We start from the raw sequence: 22,785 nt of genomic DNA on the forward strand, positions 1-22,785 counted from the left end.
ACATCCAAAAGCACACACAGAGTTTGGTGTAGAAATACATCAAACTCAACAGGCAAATAGCAAGGGATAAGAAGATGACCTAAGAGGGAGGTTAATAGAAGGAAGGAAATATTCAAAAATAAACTTCCTGATCTCAAAGCGGGAGGGGGAGAATTACAAGAGACAAAAGAACTGCAAACTCAAGGAAAGTCTGTCAATTAGCAAATCAAACAAATAATGATATAAGAATATAATGGAATGTTATTGCATCGTAGAAAAGGACAAATAAAAAGAGATTTCAGAGACTCCAAGAGTGAACTAAGCAGACGCAAAATAATGAATACAATGACCACACTGTAAAGCAGAACCATTTTGAAACGCTTAAGCATTGTAAGACCAATGCCATGACCAACCAAATTTCCAGAGGACGTATGATGAACCATATTATGCCCCTCCCTCCTGACAGAGGTTCAGGGGCAGAACAGACAGATGTAGGATGTGGCCACTGGGTGGATTTGTCTTGCTTGACTATACTTATCTGTTATAAGACTTTTCTTCTTTTTTTTCCTATTTTTAATTGGGCAAGTAAAGGTGATGTGAAGAAAAAAGGGGGCAAGTCACTGAAGCGTTTTTTAAAAAATGCACAGAGCAGTACTGAAGGAAGTTCAGAAATAAAGAATCAAGTAGGACAGTTTTGAAAGTTGAATATGGTTTTTTAACTAAGCAGTATGAAATCCAGAAGGCATTTCATATACAACGTTCATTTTTATATACGTTAATTTCAGAATAAAAATGTTTTAAAGAAAATAGTGGAGACCTGAATCTTAATCTCAAAAGCAGATTGCATGTAATAAAAATCTAAAAAAAAGATAGTGAAGTTCAAAACTATTCAGAGAAAGTCAGTTAATGTTACTGACACCAATCCTAGCAAAGCAACCACACACACATGTAATAAAAGTATTTGGAACACAACTAATCTAAAACATTGAGCGTCTAACCTTTAGGTCACAGGTACATCTGCTGAGTTAAACAAACAAGTCATGCTGATAAGGAAATGATGTGCTATTTTGAACACACACATACATACATATACACACGTGTGTATATGTGTGTGTGTGTATATATGTATATATATTATGTCTACCTCTATACACATGTCTACACACACACACACACACACACACACACACACACACACACACACACACACACACGGAATTCAAATTCAAGTAAAACACTAAGGAGTTGGAATCCTTTCTTTTTCTGACCAAAAATGATTACAACTGACAAAACAAAAAACTTTAACTCACGTATTTATCCACCAAAAATATTGAGATTCCCTAACATTTGTAGAGTTTGATTTTCCCCATATCAAATTAAAGAAAATAATTCTAAGGTATTTCTAAAAATACTTTGCTTACCATCATCTGATCACAAAATTTATCATTAAACGAGTTTGGGAAGAGCCTAGTGACAGAAGTAAGACGATTTACTACATTCAATGTCAAACTTCGATAATCCCCTAGCATCATCAATAAAGGCCTCATGTGTGTGTGAATCTGGTCAACTTCTATTGTAGCACCTTCCAAAAACTGTAAGCAAACAAAACATAGACATAAGCAAAATGAAAAACAGGTATCTGAAAAACAAATATAGTTTAAATCATTATAGAAGCTACAGTGATTTTAACAATGTAATATACATTAATATAAATTTACTCTAATACGGAAGAATTAGCTTTAGAATTATTTCAGATACATGGCTCTTTTAACTTATTTCCAATTACTTATTTTCTATCTCTTAAAAAATAATGAAAGAGACCTAAATTTTGATTTCAAGAACACATCACATGTAAGAAAAATCTAAAAAATAATACAACTAGATTCTCAACTATGCAGGGAAACCCAGCAGCTAGAAGCCAATACAGTAACTGCAGTAATATTTTTAAGATAAAAACCAAGTAAATATGCTATATTAAGCCTCTGCATAATACAAAATAAAGCGGAGTTCACCAAGATGTACAGAAAGAAGAATTTAAACCAAACTTTTAAAATGTCACTAACCTTCCTCATGCATGCCTCCCCTGCCTCTTGAAGCTCATTATTTGTTGAGTTTAGTGCCTTGAAAAGTGCAGCAATGATTTTCTCCCTGGATTGAGGAAGGTAATTGCAGGCAGCAAGAGCATCTTAAAACAGGGAAGAAGAGAAGGTAATCAGTATGCTTTTATTATTAATCTATGAAAGTAGGTCAATGACTTTCTTTTGTCTAAAGGTTCCCAGTGCTAGTACTCCTTCGTCATACTAAAATTTTAAAATGGCTAAACCTAATCAATGGCTTATGCATCTAACAAACACACAAACTCACATTCTTCCACCTACTGTATTATTTAGAACACAGTCCAGTCTCAAGAAACAATCCAAGGTACCTTTATTTACTTCATCACAACCTGGTGCCAGCAGCCAAGCAGCTCAATCCCCTAACTCAACAAACAGTCATAGAATTAAGTGGCCCACTTACTATCCCGGAATCAATCAACAAATAATTGCACACTAAGCATCTTCTACATATCAAATGCTGGGAGAAAACAAGACAAAAATGAAATAGTTCTTGTTCTCAGGGAACTTACATTCTAACAGGAGAGTGTGGAGATGGATCTCTGTATACGTAAGCATATCTAAAATAAATACAAGACTTTTTCTTGTTAAAAAATAAAGGTGGAGAAAGGCACCAGCGCTGTAGAGAATGAGAAAAGACCTCATAAAAAAATATCATTGGAGGTGAGGTCCTTGAAAGAAATTTGGAATTCCAAAAGGAAAATGAGGAGGCAATGCATTCCAGAAGCAGGAAAAGTCTGGACAAAGACAGAAAGAGGAGAGATGGAGCGAAGTGTATGAGGAAATAATTGGTCTGTACTACAGAGTAAACAAAGACAAACGCTAGATATTAAGACACACAAAAGGAAAGTTATGTGGGGCTTTAAATGCCCAACAAAGTAGTTTACATCTGATTCTAGAGGTAATAAGGAGCACCTGGATAGAAAAAGATGAAGGTGGTCAGATGTCTGCTTTAGGAGCATTACTTTGGCAGCTATTTAGAAGAAAGAATGAAGTGGACAGATGGGGCAGGAGAGTAGCTAGTTAGAAGGCTACATATATCTACAGTGAGATGGAATGAAGGTCCAGAATTAGGGTTGTGTCTTTGTTGTATAGATAAGAAATGTTATGGAGGCAGAAATGACAAAATGTGGCTATGCAAATGGCTATGCCAAATAAAGAAGAATGAGAAAAGAGAAAATCTCCTGAAGCAGTTGGGCACTGGGAAGTCTTACGTGAACTGCTATGAAGTAAAGTGAGGTAGAACCAGAAGAACATCATACATAGTCATAGGAACATCTTAACAATCATCGACTGGGCAAGACTTAGTTAAGCTAACCAAGATGACGAGCCAAGGCAATTCCAAAGGACCCTGGATGAAAAATGTCATCTACTTCCAGAGAACTGAAGACTGACATAGACTTTCTTTCACTTTCTTTATTTTTCTGGGTTTTTTAATATGGTTTTTTTGCAACATCGCCAATATGGCTATATGTTTTGCTTGACTCCATATATACAGTCAATATAATATTGTTTGCCTTCTAAGGGGCAGGGGGGAGAAGTGGAAGGGAGGGAATGATTTTGGAACTCAAAATTTTAAAAATACCTAATAAAACAAATAAAAATATATTAAAAAGAAAAAAAGGAAATCATCTAGGCATGAGGGGATGAGGCCGCCCAGCACCAGAATAGAGGTAGTGCCAAGGTGAGAAGGGGGTATATAAAAGAGATGTTACAAAGATAAGATTGACAGAACTTGCCAAACCATGGGATATGAGAAGGTCAACAGAGTGAAAGTACATTAACAGTCAAGGATGATACCTAGATTATGAACATGAGTAACTGGGAGGATAGTGGTGTCCTCAACAGCTATAAGGAAGTTAGGTAGAGAGACTCAGGGAGAAAACATACTGAATTTGATATGTTTATGGGATATCCAATTCAAGATGTCCAAAGGACAGTGAGATTGAGATGAGAAAAATGAGTCTGGAAACAGAGAGGTCAAAGCTAAATAAGTAGATTTAAGAACTATTAGCATAAAGATCATAATTGAAGCCACGTATTCTAGTGAGACCATCAAGAGAAAGAGCATAAAAAGATAAGAGGGACCAGGATGGAGCTGTGGGAGACACCCACAGTTATTAGCAGGTGTGATCTGGATGAAGATCTAGCAAGGGAGACAGAGAAATGGTCAGTCAAGTAGGAAGAGAACCAGGAAAAAAGCAGTCATAAAAATCTATAAAAGTCGAGAGTTTCAAGGAAAGGTAAGGGACACAATACCAAACGCTACACAGAAATCAAGGACAAGGACTGAGAAAAGATTATTAGGTCAGGCAATTAAGAAATCTTTAAAGTGAGAATTTCATCATGAGATCATGAAGAGGAATAACAACTCATTTTCTATTTGTTACTTACTTAATGCTGCAATTCGTAAAGGTACAAGTGAGGGAAGACTTTTGTAACATGGTAGTTTCATTAAGATAACATCTTCAGCCTCACACAAATTCAACAGCTGAAAAATAAAGATAAAATACCACTTTATACTAGTGATCATAAGAAAACATTTACAATAGCCTTGCAAAGAACTACATAAACCAGTCTTCAGTACTACACTTCAATAACAATAAGCGATTTTCAAAATTAAATTTAAATCAGTTGTCAGTTCAACCAAAAAGCAATTATTTTCAGGCAAATCGAAAACAAATTTCAAATCAAGGTATCAATACGTTATTAAATGTCTTTGTTCTAAGACAGAACAGTCAAACTCTCAACAAGCAGTTGTCTCTGACACTGAAATAAACTTACCCAGGAACATGCAATATCATCTTTACTCACATTCTCCCTCCAGAGGAAAGGTTTCTCAGTTCCTTCCTGCCGACCTATGTCTATTCATTCTTCTATCACCAGTTCAATTTGTACCTGCATAATAAAATCTTCCCTGATAACTGGTGTGTACACTATCCTAATTGATAACAACCTTCTCAAAACTTCTAGGGTTTAGATCTACATATTTTATTTCAGTCTGTAGTTTGTTTTTCTTATAAATGTCTTATCTGTGAAAGACTATAAGTTCCTTCATGATATGATCTGTATCGTATACTACTCTTGAATTCCACAATATGTGGGTCTGTAAAAAATACTCTTTTCCAGGTCTACCACATGCCAACAGTCACTGCCTCTTGTCTAGCTAAACTGTTACTACATGCCAGTTTCTTTTAAAAAAAAAAAAAATCAAGCACACTACGAAATACAAAAGTTCTATACCTCTGCATAGAAAACCTTGTGTTCTACCACATTAAGATCCATTGTAAATAGCCTGGGCTGTAAGGTTGTACAAAATGTGTTTCCCTCCATTAGGCCAATCTGGGCATTTGCAGGTTGATGTTTAAGTAAATGTTTTTTAGGTGGAACCATGTCTTGAAGGACCTACAAAAAAAATACAAAGGAGAAAGTATAAATAACAAGTTAACATTTTAAAAGAAATAAATACCTAGCTTTAAAATTATTTTTTGAATGAAAAGAAAATCTAAAATTTCTTTCTTAGAACAAATGTTTTTACCCAACCTATAGTACCAGATATGATGAATAATACATGAGTCTCCAAAGTAGTCTTAAAAAAGAATCCACAAAGTTTAAGCTGTTAATTTTCTTTTTATGTTTCTCCATCTTTTCCCCTGCCTATCTAAACATGTAGTTGAACACTTGCCCTTCCCTTCCTTTAAACTCTTAAGTTTAAGTAAATATAGTTTCAACTTATCCTTCTCTCTCTTTCTAGTCTACTCTGAATTCCAGTCTTCAAATCATGGGTTATCCTTCTTATTCTAAGCCTTCAAATTTACCAACTTATATCATCTCAGAAAATGAGCAATCTTTTCTACTTGGTATAGCTACCAATCCTGAAAAATGGGAAAATAGCGAAGGGTGTTACTATGAAATCTATAGTATTTGATTATAAATCAAAATTAGCATTTCAAAATACTAAATTTAAAAATTAAACAGAAATAAGTCAGAAAATCTTTATGTATATTGCCCTAATTTCACTGAAAAACATCTCACCTCTTTATGAGGTTCCATAATCACTGTCACACTTTTTCCAGTAACCTGGGCCAGCACCTGAAGTGAATGCATAGCTTGTTTCCTTACAGTGGAATTTGGGGAAGTGACTTCACGAACTAAATCATGTGTCACATGATGGAAAGACTTTTCCTGAGCTGACAGGATCTCTTCAGACTTTTCCTCATCTTTCAAAGGAGTTGCACATCTTATCAATAGCTGCTCCAAGGTTGTCTTTGCCATAGCAACTGCTCCATTGGAAACCTAAGAATTCATGAAGACATTGAATCAGAGAGATGACTTAAGTAAGTATTATAGTCACCATAACTTGCTAAAAGAAAAATAAGGTAAATAATTCTTCTAAGTACAAAACTTGCTAAAATTTGCTTTTGACCTTATCTGTGGAATACCAAAGTCTTTACTGAATAAAATGCTATCGTTGAGAGCCATGCCCAAAGACAGCTATGCAAGCAAAACCACTTCACAACTCCAGCAACAAAATTCTCTGGAATGGGATCCTGTTATGAGGGGTTCCTAAGTTTACATATAATTTGTGTAGTTCAATACAGCATGTGTTTAGAATACGTAACCTCATCATTTTTCTGAGGCTATATTTTCTAAACCCTGCAGTCCTGAACACCATTTGTTTTTATCTATATGCAAGCTTATGAACCCCTCTCTTAATTCAATTTAAATCTAACTCATGAAACATGTAAGTGTTTACTATATATGAGACACCATGCTAAGTACTAGATATACAAAGGCAGGAATACCGCAGCACAAAATTCATTCCAAAAGGGAGTTTATCAACTGGAGAATGGCTAAATAAATTGTGGAAAAGAGGAGGTGCCAACAGTAAGATATAGGAAGACCAGTTAGGGAACTCATTACAATAGGTGAGAGATAAGAGGATACGGGACAACCATGTGTGCAGTGTGATAAGAAATACATGGGATTTAAATAAGATATCTCCAAGAGAAAGCTGAGAGTAGAGCTGAGGTTAGACAACATAGCTTGTAGCTGGGAATCAAAGTTTCATGACTCTGTCCAGCAGCAGCTGGCTGCTCCAGAGGAGGAATGCTCAAGGAGAAAGCAAGAGTTACATATGGTTACAGTTTAGCTTAGCAGGGTAGGAACTGATCAGGGATCAATGAAGCAAAGGACTTAAAGGGAGAGCAAAAGACAGCATCACATTTACTGGCCATAAGGACGAGCAGCAGAGGTGGACAGAAGAAAGTTAACAGAAGAGCGGAGGGAGAACTAAAGCTAATGGCTCAGAATAAGGAAAACAAACAAGGTAGGAGAGAAGTAAGGGAGTAAGAGAGCAAGAGCAGGAGACAGAATTTCCAAGGCAACGTATTGGACGTGGAACAGTTTCATGTCACAATAAGGTCTAAGGTATAAGTATCCTACTGGGTAGACGACAGTGAATGGAAATAAAACTGTGAAGAGCTGAGGAATTCAAAAAATGAATATAAACTCACAGGAAGGGCCTCTTTACTTTTACCTTTGTATCTCTAGTGCTTACCATGTAAGCACGTACTTAATAAAGGTTTGTAGAACTGAACTGATAGGACTCCATTCTTATCCATTTCCTTAAGCCCAGGATTATAAAAGTATTGGACGTGGAACAGTTTCATGTCACAATAAGGTCTAAGGTATAAGTATCCTACTGGGTAGACGACAGTGAATGGAAATAAAACTGTGAAGAGCTGAGGAATTCAAAAAATGAATATAAACTCACAGGAAGGGCCTCTTTACTTTTACCTTTGTATCTCTAGTGCTTACCATGTAAGCACGTACTTAATAAAGGTTTGTAGAACTGAACTGATAGGACTCCATTCTTATCCATTTCCTTAAGCCCAGGATTATAAAAGTATTTAGTCTTTATGAATTCTATTAAGTTTAAATCCAGTGGTCTTCATATTCCTTTATTTACTAAGAGCTACAGTCTCATCAACATTGCCTTTCATTTGAAGATTTTGAACTATGAAACATGATAGTAATGGTGCTTGGCAAATCAGACACAATTTTTATCTAACTAAATCCATCTACTTGTCTATCTATGTCTATTTATCTATCTATCTATGCATCTATCTATCTATCTATCCAACTACAATTTACTAACAACCAGCAGAGTAAATTTTCTGCTCTATTGTCTTCATAAAAGGTCAAGAACACTGTTCTCAAGGTAGCATATTTGGTTTGGGGGGAAAAATAATTGTACTTTTGATTTTTAAATTATATTGACAATCATACAACACCAAATAGTAAAAGCTATAAGAAGTTGACTATTAAAATTAAAAGAAATCTCTGTGAATCAAAACTACTGAATCATCTGAATAGTACACTAACACTACGTCATACTCAGTTACTACATAAAAATCAAAACTACAAGTTGAAATCATCCATACATTAAATACCTCTCCAGTCAGGTCCATCATCACAAAAAGAAGTGCTTTAAGGAAAGTCTGTTGGTTCTGGAGGACCCAGATGAGAGGTAGTCGTTCCATGAGGAATTTAATTGACACCACACCCCCTAGTTTTGCATACCAAGCTTGTTCATAACAGCAAGCACATAAACGTTCCACAATGTAAGAAAAGAGTGGGAGCTGACAAGCCTAAAAAGAGAAAGCATCACAAATAAATGTTCTGTGTCAGTTTGCCAAATAGCAAATATTTAACATCTTTACAAAGGCACAGAAATCAGAAGTATGATAAATTCCACAAATAAATAGAATACTTACCCTTTCCTTTGAGCCCAGGATGATACTCGCTACATCAAATATCACAGCTAGAGCTACCTCCCCTATTTTACAAAGTTCCTTCTCCTCATATGCCATACAAATGGCTATTGCATCAATAAGGACCAAGGGATCCATTCCCTTTGACCCATTTTCTTCACTGTGAAACATAGCTGTGCTGGGTTGACTTCCCACCTGATAGCACTGTAGCAAAAAAGGACCTAAAATAAAATTTTAAGGAGGAGGCAGAGAACAAAAACAAATAATTATGGATTTTTTAAAAATCAAAGTGACCAAAAATAAAATAAATAAAACCCAATAGAATTCTATTGCTTTTATAAAAATGGACACCTACATAGCACTTTCCACATTTTTAATCACACTAGAGCTTCTGACAAAACACAACAGGAAGGTCCTTAGAGACATTTTTCAATTCCACACGAAGAAGCTGAGACACGGCAATGTTAAGTGATTTTGTTCATAGTCACACAACTAGCAGGGATCAAAGACAGGGTTAGAACCTGGGTCGTGTTAACTACAAGCCCAGCAGCACTCTTGCTACGACCTCCCTTTCGCTTGTCTAAGTTTCTGTCATGATCCTGAAAACTCCACAACTCTGAGAATTCAAGATTGGCACCCTGAAGTCTAATTCCTATGAACTATATAACAAAAATTACACACAAACGACATATCTTTTAACTGTTTTTCATTACAAGGCATGCCTCTATCATCTCAATCAAAGCTAAGTTGCATTTTTAATAATAATTCTGAAATGGCCAATAAAAGGTAGTAGCTATGAAAATTTTAAGAGCCACAGTACAAAAATGATTAATTTCTATATTTGAGTCTTTTCTGTCATTCACACACATACACACACACACATCTTATCACTATCATAGAGAGCATCATATTCAGTTATGATGGCCACCAACACTTACTGGGTGCTAGAAACACCTGATATCAAGGGCCTCCACTGTACTCAACATGGTGCCACACAGTATTATGGAGAATGGCTTTTGCCAGCCAAACCTGTGATTTCTTCAGTAAAGACAACTCCTAAGGAAGTACTTCCTCCACCAACTGGCACTTTCTCTGCAACCTATTGCCTTAGAAAGTTGCCAGAACACTGAAAGGTTCTGAACTGAACTAGAAAGGGCTGGAATTCAAGTTTTCCTGACCAACTTCCAGATCAGCTCTCTATTATCTCTGCCAGTGGTGTCAAACTCAAATAGAAACAGGACCACAAAAGGGTACATTAAGAGTCCCTGCAAGCCATGAGCTGACTTAGAAACCACAGACATTATATTGTATTTTTCTTTGTTTCATTAAATTATTTCCCAATTACATTTAAATCTCCTTCTTGTCACCTTGTATTTGACTCCTCTGCAATAATGCCTCACTATAGGGCAGGAGTTCCCAACTGGGGGTAAATACACCTTCCAGGAATAAAGAAAAAATGACAAGGAAGCCCAGGAACACTGGTAAATAACTGCATTATCCTACTGGAATATTCCTAAAAGTGGTAGTGTTAGTGAAAAATTGTTATGTACCAAATAAAATTTTCTGTATTAAAAAAATAAGCCATTTTATTTCCAATGTACACATGCATGGTAAACACTAATTTACATCCTTTCATATTGATTGAGATTATGGGAAAATTTACTGTAAGCCCTACTGTAGGGGTGAACACCACAAATACAGTCAATGCCAGAAATAAGTTTGTAATCTGGTTGTGGAGATCAAGTTAATATAAATGAAAGAATTATGTGGGACTAAATAAACCTGCAGAAGAGTTCACAGAAGGAAGAAATCATTTATATGGGTTTGCCAAACTACAATTGGGCCTATTAGGATAGACAGAACTTGGACTGGTACAGAGAGGGGACAAACATCAGGCAGGACAGAAGCAAAGATAATAAGGCAAAAATGAGTATTGTAACTTGGGAGTTTACCTGCCAAAACAAACCCAGGGACTATATGAACACAATTACAAGACACTTTTTGCACAAATAAAGTCAGATCCAAGTAAGTGGAAAAACATCAGTTGCTCATGGGTAGGCCGAGCTAATATAATAAAAATGACAATCCTACCTAAATTAATTTACTTATTTATTGCCATACCAATTAAACTATCAGATAATTATTTTCTAGAGCTGGATAAAATAATATCAAAATTCATCTAGAAGAACAAAGGGTCCAGAATATCAAAGGGACTAATGAAAAGAAATGCTAGGGAAGGTGGGCTAGCGCTACCAGACCTCAAATCATGTTATAAAACAGTAATTATCAAAACCACTTGGTACTGGTTAAGAAACAGAAGGGTAGACAAGTGGAATAGACTAGGCACTCAAGACCCAGTAGGCAAGGAATATAGCAACCTCCTGTTTGATAAACCCAAGGACCCCAGCTTCTGGGATAAGAACTCACTATTTGACAAAAATTCTGGGAAAACTGGGTAACAGTGTGGTGGAAACTAGGCATAAACCCATGCCAGACACCGTATACAAGAATAAAGTCCAAATGGGTACACGATCTAGGCATAAAGATTGATACCATGGACAAACTGGAGGAGCAAGGAATAGTGTATTTATCAGATTTATGGAACAGGGAAGAATTTTTGACTAAAGAAGTGATAGAAAGCATTATGAAATGCAAGATGGATAATTTTGATTACATCAAACTGAAAAGTTTTTGCACAACCAAACCCAATGCAACCAAAATCCGGAGGGATGTAGTAAATTGGGAAAGAATTTTTACAGCTAATCTCAAGGATAAAGGCCTCATTTCTAGAATATATAGAGAACTGACCCAAATGTATAATCATACAAGTCATTCCCCAATTGATAAATGGTCAAAGGATATGAACAGGCAATTTTCAGAGGAAAAAAATTAAAGATATCTATAATCATATGAAGAAATGCTCTAAATCACTTTTGATTAGAGAGATGCAAATCAAAACAACTCTGAGGTACCACACCACACCTATAAGATTGGCAAACATGACAGAACAGGAAAATGATTAATGTTGGACAGGATGTGGGAGAGTTGGAACACTAATTCATTGTTGGTGGAGCTGTGAGCTCATCCAACCATTCTGGAGAGTAGTTTGGAACTATGCCCAAAGGGCTACAAAAATGTGCATACCCTTTGACCCAGCAATATCGCTACTAGGACTGTATCCCCAAGAGATCATAAAAATGAGAAAGGGTCCCACATGTACAAAAACATTTATAGCAGCACTCTTTGTGGTGGCCAAAAACTGGAAATCAAGGGGATGCCCATCAATTGGGGAATGGCTGAATAAATTATGGTATATGAATGTAATGGAGTACTATTGCGCCATAAGAAATGATGAACAAGAAGACTTCAAGGAGGCCTGAAACGACTTATATGATCTGATGCTGAGTGAAAGGAGCAGAACCAGGAGAACTTTGTGCACAGCAACAACCACAGTGTGCAAGAGTTTTTTCTGGTAAACCTGGAATTTCATAACAAGAACTTAAAAAAAAAAATTCCCAATCATCTTCCAGGGCAAAATGACTTCCACACTCAGAGAAAGAACTATGGAATTCATTTGCAGAATGTAGTAGATCATTTTAGAGTGTGTGTGTGTGTGTGTGTGTGTGTGTGTGTGTGTGTGCGTGTATGTGTGCGTGTGTGTGTGTATTATGTTTGGATTTGTTATGATTTCTTCCATTTATTTTAGTTCATCTACACAGCATGACTATAATGAAAACATATTCAACAGGAAAGTTATGTGTAGATCCTGTATAGAATTATACGCCATCTTGGGGAGGAAGGGGGGTGGTGGGAGGTAGGTAGGGGGGAAAAAATCTTAAGTTTTATGGTAGTGATTGTAGAACATTAAAAATAAAAAAAATAAAAATGAGTATTCTCAGGGAATGGTGAGAAGATTATAGCCCTGCACAGACACTATAACTGGTGAGTATTGCTCAAGAATGAGTATCAGATAGATACTTGAGTGTATTAATGTTACACGTCAAAAAAAACAGAAAGACAACAAGTAAGTTTTTGTATTTTATCAATGTTCTCACAATTATCCAAGTAGTTTATACAAGCAACCAGATCCAATGGAGGTTCTTTAAAGTGGGAAGGGGCTGGGGAGGCCTCGGGTTGGGGATGAGGGGATCAGAGAGGAAGGCATAAAATTTTCTTTTTTAAGACTTGACATATCACAGTTCCTAATCAAAAGATATGAAAGGCAGTTTTCAGATGAAGGGAATCAAATCTATCTATAATCATATGAAAAAAATTCTCTGAATCACTACTGATTAAAGAAATGCAAATTAAAACACCTCACACCTATCAGATTGACTAATATGACAGAAAAGGAAAATGACAAACATTGAAGGAAATGTGGGAAAACTGGGAAACCAATGTACTACTGATGGATCTGTGAACTAATCTAACCTTTCTACAGAACAATTTGGAATTATACCCAAAGAACTATAAAACTGTATACCCTTCAGCTCGGCAATATCACTCCTAGGTCTTTATCCTAAAGAGATTAAAAAAAAAAAAAAAAGAGGAAAAGGATCTATCTGTACAAAAATATTTGTAGTAGCTCCTTTGGTGGTGCTGAAGAATTGGAAATTGAAGGTAAGCCCATCAACTGAGGAATGGCTAAACAATTTGTGGGAAAAGATTATGATAGAATACTATTGTGCTATAAGAAATGACAAGCAGGATGCTTTCAGAAAAACCTGGAAAGACTTGCAGGAACTGATACAAAGTGAAGTGAGCAGAACCAGGGAGCATTGTACGCAGTAAGAGCAATATTATATGATGATCAACTGTAAATGACTTGGCTATTCCTAGTGATACAAGCATCCAAGACAATTCCAAAAGACTTATGATGAAAAATGCTATGACTCCAGAGAAGGAACTAATGGAGTCTAAATGCAGATTGAAGTGATGCAGACTAAATGCAGACTATTTTTCACTTTTTTGTGAGGGACTTTTGGTCTGTGTTTTGTTTTATAACATGACTATTGTGGAAATGTTTTGTACGATTGATTGCACAAGTATAACCTATTATTGAATTGCTTGCTATGTCAGAGAGGAGATGGGGAGGGAGGAAAGGAGAGAATCTGGAACTCAAAATTTTTTAAAAAGAAAGTTAAAAATTGTTGTTATGCTTAATTGGAAAAAAATGAAATTTTTTTAAAAGATCTAGCTGTAAAATTCAACAATATTATTGAAGTGCCAATTATCGTATAGCAACATTTAAGAACAGCCTGAAACAACGGCTTTCAAAAAGACTCAACTCCATCATTGACAGTAAATTCAAGTACTTACCACACTGTTGGGCTACTGCTACCATAGTATAGTGACGAATTAAGCTGGCTACAAAAGGCAGAGCACTAGGTCGAAGATCCTTGATGACAGCAGACATGAATGCACCAGTCAATGCTTGTTCAAATGTTTTACGTGCTGGAGTATCTTGTGCTTTGTATCGATGTGAAATAATTACACTGGGTATGGACTTCTCTGTAAAGCTACAAGACAAAATTACATCTGTTGTCAGAACTCTGGACAACTGTGCTGGCAATCCAACCATGACCATTACTAACTTCGTTTACAACCTACAAACACTTCCTTCTTCTTAAGATAGTACTGATGAACTCATGTACTCCACTTTAATTTTGGCAGATTCTAGTCTCAAACATGACAGATGGTTCAATTTCACCACAAACGTTTATAGTCCACAATTCAAAGAGAGAACAAACATATTTCAAAGAATATGTATGAAGCCAACAAAATAGCAATCATGTAACAGCATTTTCAATATTTTCATAATTATTTTCTGTTTTAAGAGAAATCTGTTCTTTATCTGTGCAGACTACGTTATTAAACAAGTCAAACCCCAAACATCAGATTACAAAACTTCAAACAACGCTCAAGAAAGATCTAATATACATATTTATGTCACCAATTGAACTAAAGTGTCAAGAGTACATAGGCAGAAGACAATCTGTTGATGGCATCATTTACTTGTCATCTAAGCTTGAAATGTCAGTGTTATTTCTGACTCCTTGCTGTTATTGTACTGAATGACCAGTAACGTCATATGTTACTAGGTAAAAAAGGTCACTTTCTAAACCTGAAGTTTTGCTCAACATCAGATTAGGAAATAACCCCAACATGTCCTCTCTATTCTAAAGAAAATGTTATATATCACTCCACTTGACAGTTTGAAATCATCAACATACTTTGGATGCGCAAGGAGCTGATATAAGGCATGTTTATTATCATCCAAATTCATCATGGCCACCAAGAAACATTTTATTACTTCCCATGCTTGTCTCCGATAGTATGGCTCTGTGTTTGCACTTTTCAGGCAGTCCAAAGCAGTTTCAATGGCCTACAATAAAAAAAACAAACAAACAAAGCTTTTGACATATATATGTGTGTATATAAATATAAATACATACGATACTGAAGAATACTTTACCAAAACTTTACAATACTCCAAAAGCTTAACAAAATCCACCTAAAGGAACAACCAAGCCCAATATACAAAGTATCATCAAATGAAACCTATAGAGAAAATTTATTAAAAAGGAGGAAAACATATGAAATAAGAAATTTCATTGTTGAGGAAATTCAATTATTTCTGCCTAAATAGTTAATGAGATTATGCAATTCAAATGACCTCTGAAGGCTCCTTGTCATAGGTTCCCCTTGGGAAAAAATAATTATTTATTTATTAGATTAACTGCATGCTCTCAACACCTATCAAATCACCTATTATCACCTCATCAAAGTCCTAACAAAAAGAACAGTTCAAACCAGTGAAGTGGAACTTTTCTTGTGAAGGAGTAAAAGAAAAGGTGAATTTCTTATGCTTTTATTATATTTCCAATTCTTTTAAATTTTTTTAACACCCATGTAGTGTAATGTAAATAGAAGTTTTTACCTATTAATCATATCTAGAAAAGATAAGACAAATAATGTGGAAATCTTTAAACCTTTTAACGTCAGTTTTAAAATATGCTTATTATTTTATCAACAATAATCACTGAGTAGTCTAAATTACTATTAAGAGCCTGATTTAAAGCTTAGTTATAATGGAGGGAGAAATTTTTGCTTTATTACACTATTTTATGTCCTAAGTAAGACACAAATGGCTATTACTGAAGCATACTGTGAATTTAGGATTTCTGAACATTTTACAAATTAGCAGTATTAGCAAATTATTAAAGCTATTATTCCTAATTTTAGGAGCATATTCCTTATTAATGTTTGAATTTATAAGTTACTTTTAAAGTGGTTCCCTAGCAAGTATTTATTTTTAATTAATGTATGATAAAAAATAATTGTTTCAAGAATAAGAATTAGTGATAGATTTTGATTAATATATCCCAGGGTCCTGAGAACAAATACCCAAGACAGGCAAACTCAAAGATAACATGCAGAAAAATTATAAGGCAACATCAATATGAGAATGTACTATAAAACACTAAATATGATTAGAACAGAGAAGCATAAATAGTGAAATAAGCAAAATCGTATAAAAGGGCGATAACTATGTAAACAGAAACAACAAAAGAAACAATGCTATAAAAATACAATGACCAAGTTTGACCCCAAGACTACACTTCAGGAAGTCTCTCCCCTATGTGTTTGCAGAGGCTGGGAATAACTGCACAGGAGCCATGGAAGTGAAGATTACATATAATAATGTATACCATCATTTATACACACACGTATTTCATATATATATATATGAAATACGTGTGTGTATAAATATATATGTAAAAATATATATAGGTTACTTATGCTGAACTTTTTCATCATCTTTATTATAAGGGATGACTTTTTAGGAGGGATTCGTATGAGGGATCACGTCAGAAACAAAATTAAAATAAATAAAAAAGAAATACATAAAATTTTGTTGCTTTTTTTCAAGGGCAAACCATCTGCCAGTGTTCTATTTCAAGTGATAAGCCTCACTTCATCCCTACCTCATATGTACATCCATAAAATATCTGACTTTCTAAAACTTTTAATTTTAAGAAAATTAAGTAACCACAAAAGCATTCAACTTTACCTTTTCCATTGGAAGCTGAATGGATGCTTTACAATCTGAAAACTCTATTGTGATACTAGGTCCCTGAATTTCAGTTACAACATACTGAAGCTTTTGAGACTCCTTTAACATTTTCCTGTTACTTCCACCAAATTTACCAAGTACTCTGTAGGCCACATGAGAAATGCTGTCTGCAGGATTCCTCAAGGTACGCCACAAAGCCTAAAATGAAAGAAATATTTTTAAACACAGGAAGTTTTCAAATTTCGTCACAATGTCATAAATCTTTAAACACAGGTTCCAATTTACTTCACAAAATTTTCCTCAAATTTAATAAGACTTGGAAAAAAGCTGAGAAGTAAATCAAAGACCACTACATTTCTCAGTCTTGTCTTTTAAATCAATCTGATTCCCAGTCAATTACCCTTTTGGAACTGGGAATATAAAATAGAATAATTAAATCAATTTCCATATGATCTTCAATTACCAGCATATTACAATACATATGTGAAAACTTGTAAAATATACATAATATAAAGAATGCTATACAGTAATTCTTCATGTATCAGAGAAATTCAAAAAAGTAAGCTGAAAATCACATCTCCTTTAGACAAAGCATAATAAAAATTTAAGTTTCATACTGAAAGTGACAGATACAAGAACTTCATATTACCTGCATGAGTTCAGCTCGCACTGGCTGAATGTGATCATATAGAAAGTCTGGCTGGAGATTATCTACACACAATTCAAGAGTCCGAAGGCCTTGGCTAACCAATGTCTGGGATCCATTAAGTGCAGATACTAAGGGATCCATTAACATTGGTAGATATGGTAGAAGAGAGCTCAGTCGAACTGGTACAGTAAGACATAGTTCCACAAATAAATCTTTCATGTGTTGCTTGTGGAGGCCACTTTGTAACATATTAAGTCCTAAAAAAGGCAAAAATTTTAAAATAAAATTAACTTTAAAATATTTTGTTAATATAGCTAGATCTTGTATGGCACTTAAAGGTTTTCAAAACAATTTACAAATACTGTCTCATATTATCTTCAACAACAACCTTGAGAAGTAGTATTCTTATTTTGTAGGTGAGAAAATGGAGGTAGACAGAGATTAAGGGACTTTCTCAGGATCACACAACTAGTAATGTTTGTCTAAGGTTAAATTTGAACTCGAGTCTTCTTGATTTCAGGTTCAGCACTTTCTATGTATGAGGACACCTAGCTTTCTCTACAGTTACCTGTACAGGTATCCTTCTCTACAGATTACATCTACAACCTTACCATGATTAAGTGCTTAAAATACAGGTGTGTGAAGGAGTAAGGAATTTATGTAAGAAGACTGGGCTCACTAAAACGAAGTGGATAGTTGGCCACAGGATTTTCTATATATAGTTAAAAACTATTTATTGGCTGTTTATTGTGAAAAACACTGTATTTGAGGTTCTTCTGAGATAAGATGGGGAGAAAAGCCAAAGAAAGATAAGAAGTTTTCTAAACTTCCTGAACTAGGAAAGTCAAAAAAGTAACTTTTCAAAATACAACCAATTCATATAGTGCAAATCATAAGCACACTAACACCTCCTATATGTGTTTATTATGTAAATCCCAGTTAAATATATGCATATAGGGCTAGAAAATAATACTCAAGTACAAATACAAAGTAGCTTATTTTCTTTATTTCTCACTTTGATTATCCCTTTCCATCTTGGTTGTGTTTTCTCTGGTCTAGTGTTAAAACTAGAAAACTCCAAGGCTCAAAACTGCAAGCAACACCTCATCAGGGAAACAGGACCACCCTCCCCTCCTCTCCCCCAAACCAATCCCGACACAATCCTGGAAAGAGCCACAACTTAGTTCAGCTGCCTCACCTTAGCGCCTGCCCACCCCCTTAAGTCTTAAATGATCCTCTGCAACTCTGAGGGTTTCTCAGGTACACAGAGATGAGCAGCTGCCAAAAATAGGAAACCCATCTGTGATTTCATTGGTTCAGGGAAACCTTAAGTGAGAAAACACCTTAAAGTAATACAGAATAATACCTTCTCTATAACTCAGTCAAATTCCTTAAAACCAACAGAGGTCAACATTTTCTCTGCAACATGACAGAGAACTGCCTGGGACGCTGAAATGCTAAGCCATTTGCCCAATGTGTCAGAGGAGGGACTTAAGTCCAGGTATCCCCAGCTTCTAGGCCCATTCTCTATCTCTTGTACTACCAGAAAAAAAGGAATTAAATATTGGAATAAAACAAAAGTAAAGAACAAGCAAAACAGTTATTCTAACCTTGCAACAAGTTTGGTAAGAGAGGCAAGAATTCTTGATAGAGAAGATCGTGGCTGCCCCCGCCAATGGAACGAAACAATGCTCGAAGGAGCAGGAAGTAGTTGTAGGGCTCCTTGGCTGTCTGTGCAAGTTCCATAGAGCTGTTCACAATCTTGTGCAAGTGGGGCTAAGAGATGTGAGAAAAAGGTCAATAAGCAGACAATAAAGAGAAAGGTCAACAAAGGCAGTACCTTTCAATCATCATTATTCTAACATCACATTGGACTCAAAGGTTCCATGAAATCCAATAAGGGCAAAAGCTCATTTTAATCCATTTGTACCAAATACACATAGCAAAGCCCAGGGGTGAGGGTGAGAAGGGGGGCAGCATTTCAGAGAGAAGTTAATTGTCATCATTACCTGAGCCAGACCTAAATTTATTTCAATTTATGAAAAAATGACTATAGGATTGATCCCAATATATATTTCCTCTCCAAGTTAGCCAATATAAAACTCAAATTTGGTTTATGATCTATTTTCAGTCTATATTTACGCGTGATTTTTTTTCTTTCAAAGAAATTACCATCAAGGTCTTCATTTTTCCTGACATCTAAAAGTCATATACTCTGCCTCATGAAGTTTCTCATCAATCAGTTCAAATTTTCAACTGATTGCCCTATCACCAATGTTTTTAATTTCAATCCTTAGAGGTTATCAAGTCCAACTATCTCATTTTCAGTTGAAGAAACTGGTTAACTCACTTTCCCAAGGCCTCCTAAGTCCTACTTTATTTATCCTTTTCACTGATTCAGAAGTATAGTAGGACAAAAAGTAAAAAATGCAGTCACAAAGTGTGTATTCTCTTAGCACTTTCCTTCAGGTTCTCAGTGTTAAATTTTGAACCATATTTTGAACAAACTGTTTTAAAACAATTATCCTTCTATTTCATGAAGATATAAGAAAAAATGCCAACATGTTGATGGTACACTCATTTAATTTTTTAAAAAACAAAGATTTAAATCTCCAATCTCTGGGGTGGAGACTAGCTAATAACAAACCAAAGGTATTATAATCTAGGTAAAAAATTCAGATACGCATTGTAGTCCTCGATCTTTCTTAAGTCACTGAACTCTAGGCCTATTTCTCATTTTTTCAAATAGTAGGTAGTGCTCCATTACTCACAGGGTGCTATGAAGAGCTGAGAGAAATTTTTTAGAACGTATGTGTACAGGTGTGCATGTATGTATACACGTATATGAAAACACTCTGAAGGATGACATTTTTCTTAAAAAAAACTTTCTAAATTTAAGGTGTATTTTTCCTCTCCATTTGAACTTAGATTTCATTGGTGTACGGCAGGGGAAGGAAATTCCCTGTACCGCAGCAGCTCTACAACCATTTGACTTTTATCTCAGAGAGCTGCCATAGGCAATGTATCATGGAACTTCTGTTATGTGACTTGTCAACAGACACACAGTAAACGTGAGTCAGAAGAAGGACTTGAACATAAGATTTCCTAACTCCAAGGAAAGCTTTCCAGTCAGTATATCACCTGACTCGCCAATGTAAAGTATTGGTAGTTACTATTAAAACTATAGCGGGAAACTCTCAAGTGGTTAAATAACCTGCACCTCCCAAAAAATATTTCTGTCCAGAAGCCTTAGAAGTTTTTTGCCTTAGTACCAGTAGATATATTTATTACTGACCTACATCTACAACGCAACAAGTTTACAATTTTGAATTATTTTCTGTAACAATCTATACAACAAAGGTCACAAATAAAAGGAATATATTCTCTACAGTAAAGCGAGTATCTCAGTATCTACTACATGCAGGACACGAAAAATCTCACAAGGTTTCAAACATTTTCAAACATATTTCATATTGCCTTCTATTTATCTATGGACATCAAGTACTGTAGCCTTGGTACAAAAACAGACACTGTTAATCTTTGAGTTCTTTACTAAAAATGCAGAGTATTTTTATGCTTTATGTCTGCAACTAAGTTGCTATTCCTTGCATAATAAAGAGTTTTATTTCTCTGTTAGGTCACAAGTTTCCCTATAAGAAAATGTTTCTCTTTGAACACAGCAGATGACACTATCTGACCTTAAGAAGAGATAATATTTTGCCACAAAAGGAGAAAATGTATTTTAAAGATTTTCTTGTTATGCCTCATATGCTGAATCCTCCAAAACAGAACACCGGTCACGTACATGCTGGAAAAAAGACATTCACCTACAAATATAGTCCAGGCACAGATCTGAACATTAAGCCTTATTCACATGATGAACTTGTAAATTGAGTAGCACACAAGGCATCATGACACAGTGAAGAAAAGGCCACCAGTTTTGTGATCACAAAGCCCATGTTCAAGTCATACATCCAACATCCTGTGTGACCAGAAGCAAGTTACTTAATTTCCCAAGGACCCCAGAGAACTCTTCAAGACTGCAAAATACAAATGAGTTGCCAATCTACATGGTGGAAAGTTTCAGCCCCAAGAATACCCACACTGATAAAATCAAGGGTGTAGACCAAAAAGAAAACAGCACATTAAATATTTTATATGCTTGGTTTTTATCATACAAGACTATTTATTAACTTAAGGAGGTCTTTTCAAATGTTAAAACAGTAGCTTCAGGAAGTTTTCCAATAGTGAATTATTTTAATAATCAAGGATGTGTGTTCAAGTGCCACTTAAGTCAAAATAAGCTTTACCTTCAGCATTTGTTCATTTTCAGCTGCAAAGAGAGAAACCGAACCAAATACCAACTTGAACAGCTTGAGATACAGATTGGAGAGTTCTACATTAGAGCCCATTTCTGGCAGTCGATCAAGGAGATACTCCACAAGAATTGTAGCAAACAGAGCAGAGGTGGTAGGATTCGCCAAGAAAGAATTGGCAACAATCTGTAAAAACATGAAATTCAGATGACAAAAAACATTCCTTTCCAAAAGAGATTGCAAGATAAAGTAATTAGCTCAACTAAATAAATGCCTTGTTGGGGCTCACAAAATTAATTACCTATCAAAGAAGAAGAATGAAATATTTCTACAAAGAACAAAGTATTTCCACAACCTTAAAAGAAATGTTTCAGGCATTTACTTTATGTAAGCGTAACTCCCAACCAAAAATCATTCAACATCAGAACACTAACACTAACAAAAGATATTAGCTCAAAATCATCTGTTGCTTTTCACGCAAATTATTTTCTGTATTATACATGGCTTTAAAGTAATTTTTTGAACTCTGCCCTTTTAAGGAATCTTTAAATGTTTTAAAAACTAATTTCCAAATTACAGAAAAATACATAGCATTCATATTTGGGAGGACACACGAAAATTACTTCATACCTGAAGAGCGTAATTTTTTGAGATTCTTTCCACCATATAAGGGACTGTAGTTTGAAAGATTTCTTTAAATGTTAAGGGATTCATCATTGTGAAGACTCCTGCAAAATGCTCCAACACTTCCTTCTCTTCTTTCATTCTAACTGTCTGACAGTTTGCTACTCGAATGTATGTCTGTCCATTTCCTGCTATCTGGACCTGGAACAGAAAAGACATACATGTAACTTTTATGAGACTCACTTAAGAA

At 35.3% G+C, this 22,785-nt stretch overlaps 1 protein-coding gene across 9 annotated transcripts in view; it reads right to left on the reverse strand.

Annotated features, from left to right (window-relative positions):
* Positions 1–22,785, reverse strand: part of TRRAP (transformation/transcription domain associated protein) — a 160,371-nt gene that overhangs the window by 114,968 nt on the left and 22,618 nt on the right. For 5 of the 9 annotated variants that reach the window (XM_072597812.1, XM_072597809.1, XM_072597811.1 and 2 more), the window contains exons 17-30: positions 22,542–22,736; positions 21,906–22,097; positions 19,206–19,371; positions 17,596–17,852; positions 16,944–17,144; positions 15,103–15,254; positions 14,189–14,388; positions 8,873–9,090; positions 8,540–8,746; positions 6,129–6,389; positions 5,337–5,498; positions 4,488–4,584; positions 2,043–2,164; positions 1,401–1,571 (exon numbers count right to left, since the gene is read on the reverse strand). In XM_072597812.1, coding sequence (XP_072453913.1) covers positions 1,401–1,571; positions 2,043–2,164; positions 4,488–4,584; positions 5,337–5,498; positions 6,129–6,389; positions 8,540–8,746; positions 8,873–9,090; positions 14,189–14,388; positions 15,103–15,254; positions 16,944–17,144; positions 17,596–17,852; positions 19,206–19,371; positions 21,906–22,097; positions 22,542–22,736 — 2,601 coding nt within the window. The remainder of the gene's footprint in view (positions 1–1,400; positions 1,572–2,042; positions 2,165–4,487; positions 4,585–5,336; positions 5,499–6,128; positions 6,390–8,539; positions 8,747–8,872; positions 9,091–14,188; positions 14,389–15,102; positions 15,255–16,943; positions 17,145–17,595; positions 17,853–19,205; positions 19,372–21,905; positions 22,098–22,541; positions 22,737–22,785) is intronic. The other 4 variants (XM_072597814.1, XM_072597816.1, XM_072597813.1 and 1 more) reach the window with 1 other exon arrangement.

The sequence above is a fragment of the Notamacropus eugenii genome, chromosome 3 (assembly GCF_028372415.1).
Source record: "Notamacropus eugenii isolate mMacEug1 chromosome 3, mMacEug1.pri_v2, whole genome shotgun sequence".
Classification (NCBI taxonomy): Eukaryota; Metazoa; Chordata; class Mammalia; order Diprotodontia; family Macropodidae; genus Notamacropus; species Notamacropus eugenii.